Source organism: Phacochoerus africanus, chromosome 3 (genome assembly GCF_016906955.1).
Source record: "Phacochoerus africanus isolate WHEZ1 chromosome 3, ROS_Pafr_v1, whole genome shotgun sequence".
NCBI classification, from domain to species: Eukaryota; Metazoa; Chordata; class Mammalia; order Artiodactyla; family Suidae; genus Phacochoerus; species Phacochoerus africanus.
This window is the reverse complement of record NC_062546.1, coordinates 198740335-198757951: the sequence shown is the minus strand read 5'-3', so window position 1 is coordinate 198757951 and position 17617 is coordinate 198740335. Positions and strand designations below refer to the sequence as shown.

Here is a 17617-nt window from a genome sequence, read left to right as displayed (position 1 = left end):
CTCCCTACTTACTAGAAAACTTTTCTGGCCCATGTAGTCTCTAAAAAAAAAAAATCCATGAAATCACTTAAGGAAAAATAAAAATAAATTATTAGACATTTCATAAACAGAAGAAATAAGCACAGAAAGACAAACTAGTGAAGTATACAAAAATTAGCTTCTGTATTAAAAAATCATAAAGGAAATTAAATGCAATTTAGAAATTTAGGAAATTTCATAGGCTAGGGTTAAGGCTGGCTCAAGAAAAATATTACTATCCAAAAGAAAAATTGGCAAAGAACAAAAAATTAAAAGAAATACAAATGCAAAGAGTTGAGAAGCTCTGCACTGGGGAAATAAGCAATGCAAACTAAAACAAGAGAACGGCATTTTTTTCAATAGAAATTTTAAAAATAGAACAATGCTTAATAAACACCATCACCTGTACAAAAAGAGGGAAACATATTTAATATTTACTTGGAAAAATACCAAAGAAGCTGCTAACACTGACTGCCTTTCAGAAAAGGAGACAGCTGGCTGGGGAAAGGATAAGGGAGAGATTTTCTATTATATACTGTTCTGTAAATTTTTACATTTAAACTCTATGATTTATTGCTTATTCAAAATTAATGAATAAAAATATGGCAAAAACAGAGTTCCTGTTGTGGCGCAGCAGAAACAAACCAGACTAGTATCCACGAGGATGTGGGTTCGATCCTTGACCCTGCTCAGTGGGTTAAGGATCCAGCAGTGCTGTGAGCTGTGGTGTAGATAATAGATGAGGCTCAGATCCCCAGTTGCTGTGGCTATGGTGTACCTGGCAGCTATAGCTCCAATTTGAGCCCTAGCCTGGGAACTTCCCTATGCTGTGGGTATGGTCCTAAAAAATGCATATATATGGCAAAAATAATGGTAAAATGCTATAGATATGGCAAAAGTGAAACAAAAGAAATATCCTCCTTCAAAGTTTCTTTAAAGCAATTCAGCTGTATGGAGTGATTTGGTTTTATTTCTGAACTTTTGATTCTAATTGGCTCATGAATATGTCTATCTTTAAGCCACAGTTTTGATTACTATAGTTCTGCAGTTAAGTTCTGAAACTGGGAAGTATAGGTAGTCCAGCTTTGTTCTTCTTTTTCAAAAGAGCCCTACTCAGGGTCTCTTGCAATTCCATATGCATTTTAGGATCAGCTCATCAATTTCTACCCAAAAAGTCACAGGGATTTTGATGGGGACTGTACTGAGAGTGTGGACAGAGTAACAATATTGTCTTTGAAGGCTTAATAAATGGGGATGCTTTCCGCTTATTTAGGTCTTCTTTAATTGCTTTCAATAGTGTTTTATACTTTTGATTGTAAAAGTTTTATACCTCCTTAAATTTATTTCTAAGTATTTTGTTGATACTAATGAAATTTTAATTTCCTCTGCAAATTGTCCATTGCTAGTATATAAAAATATAACTGATTTTTCTTTGTTGATTCTGCACAACTGTGCTGTATTAATTTATTGGTGCTAATAGTTAATTCCGTTGATTTTTTTAGGATTTTCCATAGGTAGGATCATATCATCTGCAAACTGAGATAAGTTTACTTCTTCACTTACAGTTTTGACCCTTATTTCTTTTTTTTTTTTTGTCTTTTTTCTGTTTCTTTGGGCCACTCCCGTGGCACATGGAGGTTCCCAGGCTAGGGGTCGAATCGGAGCTGTAGCCACCAGCCTACGCCAGAGCCACAGCAACACGGTATCCGAGCCGAGTCTGCGACCTACACCACAGCTCACGGCAACGCCGGATCATTAACCCACTGAGCAGGGGCAGGGATCGAACCCGCAACCTCATGGTTCCTAGTCGGATTCATTAACCGCTGCGCCACGACGGCAACTCCTTGACCCTTATTTCTTTTTGTCACCTAACTGCTTTGGCTAAAATTTTCAGTATAGTATCAGTAGTGAAAGCCGGCATCTTTGTCTTACTCCTGATCTCAGGGGAAAAGCTTTCAGTCTTTTTTTTTTTTTTTTTTTTGGCCACACCTGCAGCATGTGGAAATTCCTAGGCCAGGGACTGAATCCAGGCCACAGTTGCAACCTATGCCACAGCTACAGCCAACACAAGATCCTTAACCCACTGTGCCAGAGTGGGGATCAAACCCACGCCTCCACAGCAACTCAAGATGCAGAGACCTGAGTCCTTAACCCACTGCACCACAGCAAGAAATCCAGTTTTCAGTCTTTCATCACTGAGTATGACACTGGCTGTGGGTTTTTCATAAATGCCCATAATTATAAAATTGCTTTCTAGTCCTAGTTCACTAAGTGGTTTATCATAAAAGGGTGCTGAATTTTGCCAAACACTTTTTCTGTGACAAATAAGATGATTAAGTGTAGGGTTTTTTTTTTTTGTCATTCTATTAATGTGGTATGTTACACTGATGTTATGCTGCACCACCCTTGCATTCTGGGGATAAGCCCCAGTTGGCCATGGTGTATAATCCTTTGAGTATGCTGTTGGATTCAGTCTGTATTGGTACATTTTATCAACTAAAGATATGCAAAGAGGAGTTCCCGTCCTGGCGCAGTGGTTAACGGATCCGACTAGGAACCATGAGGTTGTGGGTTCGGCCCCTGACCTTGCTCAGTGGGTTAAGGATCCGGCCGTGAGCTGTGGTGTAGGTCGCAGACGCGGCTTGGATCCCACGTTGCTGTGGCTCTGGCATAGGCCAGTGGCTACAGCTCCGATTGTAGCCTGGGAACCTCCATGTGCCACGGGAGTGGCCCAAAGAAACAGCAAAAAGACAAAAAAAAAAAAGATATACAAAGAAAATAGATTGCTTAACATACTAAATGTTAACAAGTAATTATCTCTACATGGTGAGTTTACAGGTAAAATTTTCCTCTTCGTATGCTTCTGTATTTTCTACAGTGAATATGAGTGCCTTTTACAGCAAAATGATGATAATAATAACAGTACTATTTTACTGATTTTAAAGAATATATAATAGTAAAATCAACACAAAAAAACAATCCAATAGAACAATGGACAAAGGACAATCAAAAACCATAAAGTCCCATAAACATACGAAGAGATGCTGAACCTTACTAGTAACATATGAAACACAAATTAAAAACAACTATAAACAGCCATCATTTCAGCCAAAGTTTTAAAATCCAGACCTGGAAGACTGCATAAAAATAAGACCTCTCATACGCTGCCGCTGCCAGTGAGAATGCACATGCCTATAGATACTAAAGTTGCAATACCTAGTAAAGTTTACAAAGTTTAAAAAAACAAACAGCCAACTCAGTCATTCCACTTTTTCAACACGTTATAGGACCCATAGCCTAGAACCTCCATGTGCCATGGGTGTGCCCTAAAAGGGCCAAAAAAAAAAAAGTGTTTTAAACCAACTATAATGGAAAAAATAAAAATCATTTAAAAAAGATTTTTAAAAAATCTAACCGTAAATATCTCATAATACTGTAAATAAATGCAGCATTGTGTTAAAAAAAAAAAAAAAAGAGCCAACTTCAGTCACTCCACTTTTTCAACATGTTCTAAGAATGCTTACTTAGCATTGTTAGTAACAGCAAAAAATGAAAACAAACTAAATATCCAACTGGAGGATATTGGAAAAACTGGATTTTCTCACATATAAAATACTATACAGCAGAGATGAACAAACTCTTGATATATGTATGAATACAGATAAATCTAAACACCATTACTGAAAGAAAAAAGCAAGCTGGAGAATATAACCTACAGTACGCTATCTTCAACAAAAAGTTTATAACCCATTTGCATATGGATATAGTAATATGAAATGAAAATATTAAAACACTGAAGGCAAAAGTAATCCACTGCATAGTCATCTCTGGGAATGAAGGAAGGGGTACACCCCAGGCAGTCTCAAATGTATGAGAAGTTCTATTTCTTAAACCAAACAGAAAGATGTATATATAGCGTAATTTTAAGATTTGACACACCTGAACTGAAAATATCCCGGTATTTATCAAAATATTCTCTATACATCATTTGAAAGACTTCGTAATAAAACTATTTTTGAGGAAAATTAAACCAAAATATAACCAGATGTAAATTTTTTTTAAAGGAAATTTTAGTTTTGAAAAGGAATTTTTGAAAAGGAAGTTTTGAAAAGGAAGTTTTCAGCAATCACTGGAGACAGAAGCCTTCATTTCCTGTGTACCCTTTACAGCAGTAACACCTTTCGGTCAATGAAAATATCTGCTGATGACCTTAGATGATACTGGGTTTCATGAGTAAAGATGAAACTAACCTGATTTAGGAAAAACCATAAACAAAACAAATTTGCTTATCAAAGTTTGATGCTGGAGCTCTATCATGGCACAGCGGTAACAAATTGAACTAGTGTCCATGAGGATATGAGTTCAATCCCTGGCCTTGCTCAGTGGGTTAAGGATCTAGTGTTGCTGTGAGTTGTGGTATAGGTTGCAGACGGAGCTCAGATTTCACATTGCTATGGCTATGGTGTAGGCTGGGTGGCTGCAGCTCCGATTGGACCCCTATCCTAGGAACTTTCATGTGCAGCAGGTGCGAACCTAAAAAGACAAAAAAAAAAAAAAGTATGGTGCTGAAAATCACCAAGATTAATATAAAAAAAAAGGGGGGGGGGGGTCCCTTCATTGCTCAGCGGTTAATGTTAATTGGTGCAACCACTATAGAAAACAGTATGGAGATTCCTCAAAAAACTAAAATATTTGATCCAGCAATCCCACTCCTGGGCATCCATCCAGAGAAAACCATGACTCGAAAAGATACATGTATTCCAATGTTCATTTTGACACTAGATATAATAGCTAAGACATGGAAGCAACCTAAATGTCCACTGACAGAGGAGAGGATAAAGAAGATGTGGTCCATATACACAATGGAATATTACGCAGCCGTAAAAAGGAAAGAAATGCTGGAGAGGGTATGGAGAAAAGGGAACCCTCCTACACTGTTGGTGGGAATATAAATTGGTATGACCACTATGGAAAACAAAATGGAGGTACCTCAGAAAACTAAACATAGAACTACCAGATGAACCCTGCAATGCCACTCTTGGGCATATATCCAAACAAAACTTTCCTTGAAAAAGACACATGCACCCATATGTTCACTGTAGCACTATTCACAATAGCCAAGACATGGAAGCAACCTAAAAATGTCCATCAAAAGATAAATGGATTAAGATGTGATATACTCAGCCATAAAAAAGAACAAACTAATGCCATTTGCAGCAACATGGATGCAACTAGAGACTCTCACACTAAGTGAAGTAAGTCAGAAATGGAAAGACAAATACCATATCACTTATATCTGGAATTTAATATATGACACAAATGAAACTTTCTACAGAAAAGAAAATCATGGACTTGGAGAAAAGACTTGTGGTTGCCGAGGGGGAGGTGGATCGGGAGGGAGTAGGATGGACTGGGAATCTGGGATTAATAGATGGAAACTATTGCCTTTGGAGTGGATCAGCAATGAGATCTGGCTGTATACCACTAGGAACTATATCTAGTCACTTATGATGTAGCACAATGGAGGATAATGTGAGAAAAAAAATGTATATACGTGTGTGACTGGGTCACTTTGCTGTTCAGTAGAAAATTGACAGAACACTGTAAAAATTATTAAAAAAAAAAAAAAAAGGAGTTCCCACCATGGCTCAGTGGAAACGAATCCAACTAGGAAACATGAGGTTGTGGGTTCAATCCCTGGCCTTGATGAGTGGCTTAAGGATTTGGCGTTGCTGTGAGCTGTGGCGTAGTTTATAGATGCGGCTTGGATCTTGCGTTGCTGTGGCTGTGGTGTAGGCCGGCAGCTACAGCTCCAATTTGAGCCCTAGCCTGGGAACCTCCATATGCCTCAGGTGTGCCCCCCCCCCAAAAAGAGGCAAATTTAAATAAATACATAAATATAAAAAGTAGTGTTTAATACACGTAAAAATAAATTAAAAAATAAAAAAGAAAGAATGGCATTTGCAGAAACATGGATGGACCTAGAAATTATTATGCTAAGTGAAGTTAGTCAGACAGAGAGACACCAATGTCATATGCTATCACTTATATGTGGAATCAAAAAAAAAAGATACAATGAACTTTGCAGAACAAATACTGACTCACAGACTTTGAAAAGCTTATGGTTTCCAAAGGAGACAGGTTGGGGGGGTGAGGGGGATGGACAGGGGGTTTGGGATGGAAATGCTCTAAAACTGGGTTGTGACAATCACTGAACAACTATAAATGCAATAAAATTCATTGAGTTAAAAAAAGAGTGGCATTCCAACATTCCAACAAAGCTCTTATTTCTCCATTTTAACACAATCACCACAGTTCCTTGAAATCAGAAACTCTTATTATTTGTCTATTGACACAGTACACTATAAAAGGACAAACACAAAATCTGCTACTTTCCAGCCCCAAACTCTTTTTCACAATGTCATTAAAAAAACTGGTGAGGAGTTCCCGTCGTGGCGCAGTGGTTAACGAATCCAACTAGGAACCATGAGCTTGCGGGTTCGGTCCCTGCCCTTGCTCAGTGGGTTAACGACCCGGCGTTGCCGTGAGCTGTGGTATAGGTCGCAGACGGGGCTTGGATCCCGCGTTGCTGTGGCTCTGGCGTAGGCTGGCAGCTATAGCTCTGATTAGACCCCTAGCCTGGGAACCTCCATATGCCGAGGGAGCGGCTCAAGAAATGGCAAAACAAAACAAAACTTAAAAAAAAAAAAAAACTGATGACAGAAAAGCACATTTTAATTAAGCACACTTTGAGTTAAAGATCTACATTTTCCATAAATGCTAAAAACTGGAAAGAACTAGGGAGAAATCAGGTTTTACCAACTACTTCTGAAAAATTACATGTTTCTGAAAAGTTCTCCCCCCAAAATAACTCTTCCTTTCTACTTGAGTAAGTTATAAACACTTCCTTTGAGTTCCCGTCGTGGCGCAGTGGTTAACGAATCCGACTAGGAACCATGAGGTTGCGGGTTCGATCCCTGCCCTTGCTCAGTGGGTTAACGATCCGGTGTTGCCGTGAGCTGTGGTGTAGGTTGCAGACGCGGCTCGGATCCCGCGTTGCTGTGGCTCTGGCGTAGGCCGGTGGCTACAGCTCCGATTAGACCCCTAGCCTGGGAACCTCCATATGCCGCGGAAGTGGCCCAAAGAAATAGCAAAAAGACAAAAAAAACACAAACAAACAAACAAAAAAACACTTCCTTATCTCTACATAATACTCACAAGCTTCAGATCTAAAGCACAATCTAGTCAACTAAGAGAGGCATCCATGGAGTTCCAGTTGTGGCTCAGAGGTAACGAACCCGACTAGTATCCATGAGGACTCTGGTTCAATCCTGGCCTCACTCGTGGGTTAAGGATCTGGCATTGCTGTGAGCTGTAGTTTAGGTTGCAGACAAGGTTGAGATCTGGCATTGCCACAGCTGTGGCGTAGGCCAGCAGCTACAGCTCTGATTCAACCCCTAGCATGTGAACTTCCATATGCTGCAGGTGCGACTCAAGTGCCTTGAGGAGTTCTCTTTTGGCGCAGTGGGTTAAGCATCTGGTGTTGTTACTGCAGTGGCTTGCGTCACTGCTGTGGTGTGGGTTCAATCCCCTGGCCCAGGAATTTTCATATGCTACAGGTGCAGCCAAAACAAAAAAGAAGGGGCGGGGGGGCGAGGCATCCACATGCCAAGAAAAGAGTAAGAAGGAAGCAGGCCTGGGGAATGCAGGATACTCCTTAGAGCTCAAGGAGGACTTCCTATTTTCAAGTCTCCGTGGGAAAAAACAAGAGTTTGACCTAAGGCTAAAAAAGCTAAGCACAAACCTGTTCTTCTTCTGTAAAGGGTACAAGAGCCAACGGCGGCAGGGGCTCCTCCTGTAGGATAGGCAGAAATTCTTTATCCAGAAGGTCTGAAGGTATCTGTTTGACCAAACACACGACTGTGAGATTAATGCTATCACTCCAATGATAAGATAAAACAAGAAAATATTCTTTGGTTTTTCTGTTGTTGATGATTATAAAAATGGATATTCAGCCACAGTCAGCTTTGGTGGCACTTAAATATTCTGACAGGGTCAAATATTAAAAATTTCAGTCACTTTCCCTGTCCTCCCATCAGATTACCGGTATTCCAAAGTACACATTTTACTCAAAGCACAAGGTGATAAGAAAGTTTTACAAGCAATGTGGTGGTCTTTAGCACCCATCATTACAATTTGATTCTTAATCTGTTAATAAAATTAAAAACAAAGGCTACTTTAAAAATTAGAAAATGTTAGCTCTCACTAGTCAGATAACAAACGTGTACTAAATTCTGCTTGAGTTATGATCATTTATAAGTGTCTCATTTTAAGATTTTTCTCCCCACTAAAAATTTTATATCTAACTCAAAAAGAAAGGATAAGAGAAATATATGCCCTTCTCACTCCTACATTATAACTGGGAAAAGTGTGAGATGGAATAAAGAGAAGGGAAAATTTTTTCCTTTCTCAGCTATCAGTCTGGGATAGAAACAGAGGTTAAGAGGAAATGACATCAAGTATTAAATTTGGAAAGTTAGATAAAGTATTAAGTCCTGACTACTCTCCTGTTTCCATGAAGCTTTCTATACCTACAACGAAATCTTAGGTCTTTTCTAAAAAATAAGGAGTGCATAACATGTATGGTTTTTTTCTTCTGTTTTTGTTTTTGGTCTTTTTAAGGCTGCACCCGCGCCATTTCGAAGTTCCCAGGCTAGGGGTCGAATCAGAGCTATAGCTGCCGGCCTACACCACTGCCACAGCAACTCGGGAACTGAGCCGTGTCTATGACCTACATCACAGCTCACAGCAACACCGGATCCTTAATCCAGTGAGCAAGGCCAGGGATCAAACCCACATCGTGGATACCAGTTGGGTTCGTTACCGTTAAGCCATGATGGGAACTCCTTTTTTTTTAAATATTTTTTAATCTTTTTTTTAAAGAGTGCATAACATTTAGAAGAGCCTCTGAGAACTACTGCAGGTTTCAGAGGAGAGATGGTATGGTAAAGAGAAAAACCACGGCTACTTCACGTATCGGCTACTTCACATATCGACACGTAACTGCACATACCCTCATGTCTCATTCATAATTCTGAACTCTTTCCTACTTTCTTACCTTGTTGTCTTTAAGGAAAAGTGCTAACATTTCTTCTCTGCCATAACGGTAGTCTGCTAATTTATACTTGGGCAATGCTGGCGAAAGAGGAGGGGATGTAACACTCCCACCACTGGACAGAGCTCGGAGCCTAGAAGAGGAAATAGAACATAAAAATGAAGCGTCAAATATTCCAGCAGGAAGGATTTTTTATTTTCATACAGTATACAATAAACATTTTCATTTTAGTTCTTTATAAGAAAAGAAAGACATCCCATTATCTCAAGGTATCCAAGATTTTAGCTCTCATACAACCTGCTGTAGTAGCTGTATCTAGGCACTTATGGTGAAGCATGATAATAGGAGAAAAAGGAATGTGTATGTGTGTATGTGTGACTGGGTCACCTTGCTGTACAAGAGAAAACTGACAGAACTCTGTAAACCAAGTGTAATGGAAAAAAATAAAAATCAATTTAAAAAAAAAAAAAGGAAGGAAAGAAAACAGAAATAACTAGACAATCATGTGGAAACTGCTTAACAGGTATCGTGGCACGTCCCTGAGAAGCTTACAGGGTGAGGAGGGGACACCTTTTGCCAAACTATAAAGGTAACATATAATTAAAACAAAAGTGAGGTAACACCTTACACCCACTAGATGTAGTAAACATTAATAAATCTAACAGTAACAGTGGTTGGGAAGGATGTAAAATAATAGAAGTTTTTTAAGTAGTGTTTGTGGGATTATAAACTGGAACAGCCACTTCAAAGAATGATATCCTAATATTTAACAAAATATTCAACAAAGTATGCTAAACAAAAGAAAAAGCAAAATCAGAAGCTTATAAAAAAGATGATACTTTTATATAATACATACAAACTACAAATAGTTCATGCTATTTAAGGACACATACAAAAATACATCAAAAGCGGAGTTCCCGTTGTGGTGCAGCGGAAACAAATCCGACTAGGAACCATGAAGTTGCAGGTTCGATCCCTGGCCTTGCTCACGGGGTTAAGAATCCGGTGTTGCCATGAGCTGTGGTGTAGGTCGCAGACAAGGCTCCAATCCTGTGTTGCTGTGGCCCTGGCATAGGCCGGCAGCAACAGCTCCAATTAGACCCCTAGCCTGGGAACCTCCATGTGCTGTGCGTGCGGCCCTAAAAAGACCAGAAAACAAAACACAAAACAAAAAAAAAAATACACTAAAAGCCTAAATGTTAAACCTGAATTGACAAATACAAAATTCAGGATAAGGTTCTATCTGCAAGCAAATTAAAGCTGCTTTAATTATATTGGCAGGAGTTTCCCCATGGTTCAGTGAGTTAAGGATCCAGCATCACTCTAGCAGCCTGCGTCACTACTGCGGTACAGGTTCGATCTCTGGCCCAGGAACTTCTGCATGCCAAAAGTCCAGACAAAAAGGAAAGAAAAAAAATTGCATTAGCAATTTTTTTTTTCTCACGTTAGTGATGAGTATGTGGATGCTTGCTACAATTTATTTTATTTGCCCATGATATTTCATAATTCATTTTTTTTGGCCACATAAGTTGGCATGCAGAAGTTCCCAAGTCAGGGAACAAACCCACACCACAGCAGTGACAAAGCTAGATCCTTAACCGCTTGGTCATCAGGGAACTCCCCAAATTCACTTTTAAAGAGAATTAATGATCAATGTAGAGAATCTGAAAATGCAGTGAAAAAAGTACAAGGAGAAAAAATGTAAAAGCCACATTTACTGCTAAGAAGAAAAAAGTGAAAATATACTCTGAGCTGATAACAGCAGTTGCCTCTGAGGAATGGAACTAGAGAAAAAGGAGTATTTTATAAGATGGTTTTTATATTTAAAAAAGAAGTGGGGGAAGAACCTCAGCAAAAAAAAAAAAAAAAAAAAAAAAAAGCTCTGTGTCAAATGGCAAGTGGGAAAACAACCATTAGGAGTAGCCAATTATCTGAGAGTAGCCCACAGCTCTATAAACTGGGTAATTGACAACAAAGGCAAAAGGAACTAAGCTACTGTAATTCAGCAGTTTAGCCCAAAGGAAAATTCAATGGAAGTATTAAAATGTATCTTCAAAACTGCTAAGCTTCATTCACAAAAACAAAGAGGGGAACGGCCTACAAATTATACATTAAAAAATATGAAGGCCAAGCAAAGGAAATACTTGCACATTATTTGAAAATGGCAGAAAAAATAGTATATACATAGTAAGTATATAAAATGTGTTTACATGAAGAAAGCAATACCAAGAAAAAACATGAATATGTATTAAAGTAAGATCTGTAAGGTTTTTTTCCCCTCAATATTTCTCTTTCCAATTATACTGTAATGTGTTATGGACACTTTTGAACATATATAAAAGTACCAAGAAGAACATAACTCCCATGTACCCATCACCCAGTCCCAATCCATCCTGTAGAATCCATCCTTCTACAGCCCCATCTCAACCTCCTTTGACATTATTTTGAAAGAAATCTTCAGCTTTCCAGGTTTTTGAAGGAAGTTATTTTCAGGATTTTCAATGGAAATCTTCTGAAGAAAAGTTAAAATTTCATCTATAAATATTTCAGAATATCATCTCTAAAGGATAAGGATTTTTCTTCTAAGTTTGGATTTCATTGAGTTTATCCCTGTGATAAGAGTTTCACACATTTCTGTTCTCAGCGCTTCACGTAAACTGGCAGCTGGATGTAGAAACCTGATCAGATCTGGCAAGACTCCTTCCATGTGGTGACGTGTCAGTCCATCAGGAGGCACAGACTGCCTGGCTTTGTGAGGTGAGGCAGTCCCTGACAGCCAGTGCTTAGATCTCTAAGTTCACTAAGGTTACAAAGTGAGTTCACCCAACATTTCTTCTTTATTTACTAGCTGGAGTAGTTCTACAAAGGGAAACTTCCCTCTTAGACTATTTAGTATTGTTACCTAATAGGATACGGATCAAACAGGAAAGGAAGGAAAAGGCCTTCATTCTACCTTTTCATCTATTAGTTTTCAAAATAATGACCTGATTCACTAACATCCTCCAATAACAACAAATTATTTTTATTAAGATACTTCAGTTCACTGCAATTATTCTTATTACTATTTAAACTCTCATTTTTGACAGTGGGAAAGCTTCAGGTTGGCTCCCAAGTCCTTCTGACACAATGTTAGCAGTCTTTAACAGCTTCTTTTTTATCTAGTATGTCAAATGTTCCAGAGTCAGCTACTGTATTTCTTGCCTCAGATTGAGAATCAACCATTTCACACAGGAAGCCTGATTCTCTTTAGTTTGTATTAAAACCACAATCTGGGTGCCACTGGAGTGTTCACAGCTACTAGGTTGTTTTCTTTCCAATTATTCTTGGACTCAGAGGTCATTGAGTTCAACTCCTATAAAACAGGTTAAAACAAGCCAGTAAGAACAACATGCCCACGAAGCCGTGATCCAACCACTTCTGAGGGACCTTCCAGTGTGCTCGTTCACATTGAATTCATGTACATTTTGGCTCTTTCCTGAAAAAGTGGAACAAATATCCACTGAGAACTGAAGCTAGGGATTTTGCACATACATTTCCTCATTTAAGTTTCATGATACTCCCAAAACAAGAGATGAGAAAAATAAGGCCAAGGGGTTAAGCAATTTGCCCACAATCATAGCCAGCAAAGAGTCCAAAACAAGGTTTTTATAACTAAAAAGACCAAAATCTTTCTAAAAGTGAGGTCCCAAATTTTTATCTAAAATAGCCAGAGTCAACTGCCAAAGATTAATTCTTAAATATCTATATATTTGTATTAGAAATTATGTTTAAACATCTTTCTTATAATCAATATGTCCCCCGATAGTTTCCACCACTAGAGGGCACATCTAGGTGCTCTTCCAAGTGACAATCACTTCAGTATTTGCAAATAGTTACTACCTCTCACCAGAAACCTTCCTTCTCGTGGCCCATCATCCCTAATTTCTTCATCTGCTCCCACAGGCTTCTAACCCAGCCACCACCCCGAAGGGCTTTCCACGCATGGGACGGAACACTTCGTACAGGCACCAGACCTATTAAGAATAACATGACCAGAATGCACACTCAAGAGATTGCTCCGCTACTATGAAGAAAACAGGCCAAGACAAGCTGAGAATAATTCAAACCAAGAGAAAACAGCAGCCTGAATTAGGATATTGGCTGGGGCTCTACTCAATTAACAAAGCCTATTCCAAGTCCTTCTTCATCTATAGATATTTGGAAAAGCTAAAATATACGCCCTTCCCTAAAAACTCAGCCATCTTTAACTCTGATCTTGCTCCATACGACCTTCTCGTCTAGAACGTCAGTCCTTCCCTGATTGCTCTCCTCAGTCTCTAAATCTAACTGTCATTTCTTTAAAACTCTTCTCATGCAGCATCCCCCTCTAGGTATGCAGCACTATTCATCTTTTCTCTTCATTTCAAAGGCATCTCCACATCCTCACTCACCAATCACTTCAAATCGCAGTGCAACCTGGCTTCTCCACAACCCTTCCACTGCTCCAGCAAAGTTCAATAAACTCAACACTAGGCCGTGTGACCCATGATACCCCAACAAGCCTCACTTGTTAACTGCTGCTCAAAATCCAGACTGCAGCTTATAAAATTGAGAACGTCAATATAGATGTGTGAAGCTGCAGGAATGAAAAAGCACTTCGGTGCAAGATAACCATTCTCCACTCCAATTCTGAACTCTCCCCCGGAGAGTAAGGTTTTCAAATTCAACCACTCACAACCCTTCAGGTTCAACACACCCAAAACCTTACTCGTCGATTTATTCATCCCAACCTCTTTCATCACCTGTGTTCCCAAAGTCAGATAAGGACACCACCATCTACTCAGCCACTGGATTAAGAGTGTAGGAACCATCCTTGACTCCTCACCTTCTAACCATCTCTCCCACAGGCAACTACCACATCCCACTAGTGTTAAATCCTAGAGCTCTCAAACCATCCCCGAATCCATTATTGCTCAGGCTTTTATTTACACAGCATCCTCAGCGACCTAACTAGTCTCATCTCCATCCTCCTCCACACTACCAGCTATTTATTTCCACTGCAAATCTAAACGCTCCCTGATTAGCAATTCATTGGCACATGATAATCACATAAAACCCAAAGACTCTTAACAAAGAAGGGCTGCCTGCAAGCTCTTCTCCCACACTGCACATCAAAGGCAAAAGTCCTGGAATCCCCTCTTTAACCTAGTTTGTCACCATCTCTTTCTTTACACACACTCTTTCTGCTGTCTGGAAAGTTTTTTTCTCATCATTTTTACTTGGGGTGTGGTGGGCACTGCCTGGAAGTCGAGAGGTTCAGTGGAAAAGAGAAGGAAAAGAAGACACAGAATAAGGAGGACAGGGGAGGGGGGTGTTGGAAAGAGAGGAGTAGAAGGGAAAGGAGAGAAAGATCGAGAGCCTCGGCGCCTTGGCTACACAACAGTACCCACCCAGTGTTCATGGAACTAAGTGGCTAGTGGAAGAAAAAGCTAATAAACAGTCATACAAATAGGTAGCTAGTGAAGGATTTTGGAGAAAACTTGATCTGATGTACATTGTAGTATTACTCTGGTTGCTGTGGGGAGAGCAAACTGAAGAACAGAATGGAAGCCAGGAAACCTCAGAAGGTCACTGCTGCAACAGTGCATGCCAGAGACGATGGTGGCTTATACTAGGGTGGAGGCCCTGGGGATGGAGAGGAATGAATGGATTCAAGAGATGTTCTGGAGGTAGAATTTACACAACATTGTGATGGATGAGATACAGGGACACACAAGTCAAAGAAAATATCCACGATAACTCCAAGACTTCTGGTTTAAGCAAATAGGCCCGCTGCAGTATTAAGATAGAAGAAGAAATTTAAAAGGGCAAAACTCATGAGCTCAGTCTGGAAAACCATGAAGGATGAGATGCCTATAGGCATCGAATAAGCAGCTGACTATCCTGTGCTGGCACTATACTCCCTTTACAGCACTGACATTATAGTGAAGTTATTTAGGGCCGGCTTCCCCACTACATAAATAATTCAAAAGTAGGTACCATCCATGTGCTTCATCCTTGTTGCCTCAGCATCTAACCCAAGACATAAAACATAGGAGTCACTCCACAAAATGTTTTCTAAACAACTCTCAATATTCTAAAATACATCCTAGGATAACATCTAATTTACTGTCCCTTTGGATCACATAGTTATCTTTTACTTTTTGAAAACTGGGACTATTAATGCATCCCATCCTCCAGAATGTCCCTCGTTTTGTCCATAATTCCACAAGAGATTATGAACGGTGACCTAGCAATCTCAGGTTTGAATTCTCTTGCCTCCACCGCCGCACCATAAGACTTGAATCCTTCCACTCTTACTCAGTGCCCACACTAAGCTAAACAACCGGCTTGCCAAAACTGAGAAATACAGTGCCTTTCTTAACGGAATTAGTTCTTTTCTGAGTAAGGTAAACACATAAAGAGACAGAGCACGAGGTCATAACTGCTTTAACACAGGTCTAAACAAGTGCTTTGGGGAAAACACAAGCGCCTCACTCACTTTTGCAAGGAAAGACCTGAGAAAGCTTCCTTTAGGCCATGGAAATGAGACAGAAGAAACCCTAAAGGAGGTTCCTGGGCTCCTTCCCCATAAAGCCAAGTAGCTGTCTGCCAGTATTCACTGCCTATAAGTTCCTTTACTATCTAAACTTATCTGAATAGATTTTGGATCCTCAAAATAAAAAAATGTTTAAGCCCCCAAATAAAACAAGTATTTTTTAAAAAAGTATAATGAATTTGTATTGCTTTTTAAAAATGTCTTGAAGTATCTACACAAACATTTGCAAAGGAAAAAAGAACAGGTGGATACAAACTAAAATGTTAACAATGGTTCTTAGGGTGGCAGGATTAAGAATGACTTAAACCTTCTTTTTCCTTTCGTACTAACGCTTCCTCCAAGGTTTTCTGGAATGAGCGTGAATTATTTTGTTACTGGGACTAAGAACAAAAAAAAATTCTTAAAAACCTAAATCTACCAGATTTGGAATTAAAAAAATATATTTCTTCAAGGTAGTACTTAGTGTTTCGTCAAGAGCGAAATAAGCAGGCAGGGGATGGGAATTAAACTCATACAGTCCTTCTTGTGCTCAATGTGTCCATATATCATCCAAAGCCTTAAAACTTACACTTTTGATTTAATACTGCCACTTCCAAGATATTATTTCAAAGGAAATAATCAGCAACGCAAAGAGAACTACATTTGACAACAGCAAAACATCAAACGACTTTACTTTCCAACAATCCACTCATTCATTTAACAAATATTTATTGAGTACCTACTATATGCTAGGCACTGGCAATACAGCAGTGAACAAACTATACAAAAAGCAAGACCAAAGTACTTGCCCTCAAAGGAGCGCACAGTCTAGTAGGGTCTGGAGGATGGGATATAAATAATAAAGAAAATAATAAAATATTTAGCATATTATTTTTATATAGAACACAAAGAGAAAATTTTAAAAGGAAAGGAGGTGGGGAGTGAGGGGAAGGGTGTTATATAGATGGTCAGGAAATACATAAGGTGGTAACGTTTGAGTAAAGACTTAAAGCGACTCTTTGTTTTATACCTAAAAATGATTTACTCCTCCATTAAACTTATCACATTCTTTTTTAAACTTGCTTGGTAATTGTGTAATATATTACTTTAAATATAAAGATAAACTAAGACACATAATGATTCAAGAGACCTACCTTAAAAATTCCATGCTTATAGGAGTACCCGCTGTAACACAGTGGAAACGAACCCGACTAATATCCGTGAGGGTGCAGGTTCGATCCCTGGCCTCACTCAGTGGGTTAAGGATCCAGCATTGCTATGAGCTGTGGTGTAGACTGCAGATGCAGTTCAGACCTTGCGTTGACATGGCTGTGGTGTAAGCCAGCAGCTACAGCTCTGATTCAACCCCTAGCCTGAGAACTTCCATATGCTTCCAGTCCAGCCCTAAAAAGCAAAAAACAAAAATAAAAAATTCCATGCTCATGATCATTCATGGTCTGTTCCTACACAATTTTCAGCACTCTCTCATCTTCACTACTATCAAATAAATCTCATGTTATCCATCTCTTACTGAACATTATGCTTTATATCATTATGAAAATGATTATCTTAGTAAAAGGAATATAGTATCACTAAATGTTTCTGTATGGTTCAGTTACACAATGATTCAGGGTAATCACTCTGTTCTTAGATTCTTAAATTATTCGGAAGTTTCACAATGACTGCAATGTTACATGCAGAAAAAATACAGAAGCTGTCTCTATTCATAATGCACCTTCCTAGATCAGGGTCACCTGAGTTACTTAAGGGTTTTATATATTCTCTTTGCCAGAAGAAATTTTGATACATGATGTAAAAAAGGCAGTGTCCCTACTGAGACCTCCGCTCCTCAGTTTGCCAGCATTTCAGGTGACTAAGGGAAGACTCCTAAATTCTAATGCCTGCAGAGTAACAGAGGTAATAATTAG

General features: G+C 39.1%; 1 protein-coding gene across 5 annotated transcripts in view; it reads right to left on the bottom strand.

Moving 5' to 3' along the window:
- GIGYF2 (GRB10 interacting GYF protein 2) overlaps nt 1-17617 on the bottom strand; it is a 131643-nt gene that overhangs the window by 86236 nt on the left and 27790 nt on the right. For 4 of the 5 annotated variants that reach the window (XM_047773778.1, XM_047773782.1, XM_047773780.1 and 1 more), the window contains 2 exons: nt 9137-9266; nt 7823-7918 (listed from right to left, as the gene is read on the bottom strand). In XM_047773778.1, the coding sequence (XP_047629734.1) occupies nt 7823-7918; nt 9137-9266 (226 nt within the window). Of the gene's footprint in view, nt 1-7822; nt 7919-9136; nt 9267-17617 lie in introns of those variants that run through there. The other variant, XM_047773783.1, reaches the window with a different exon arrangement.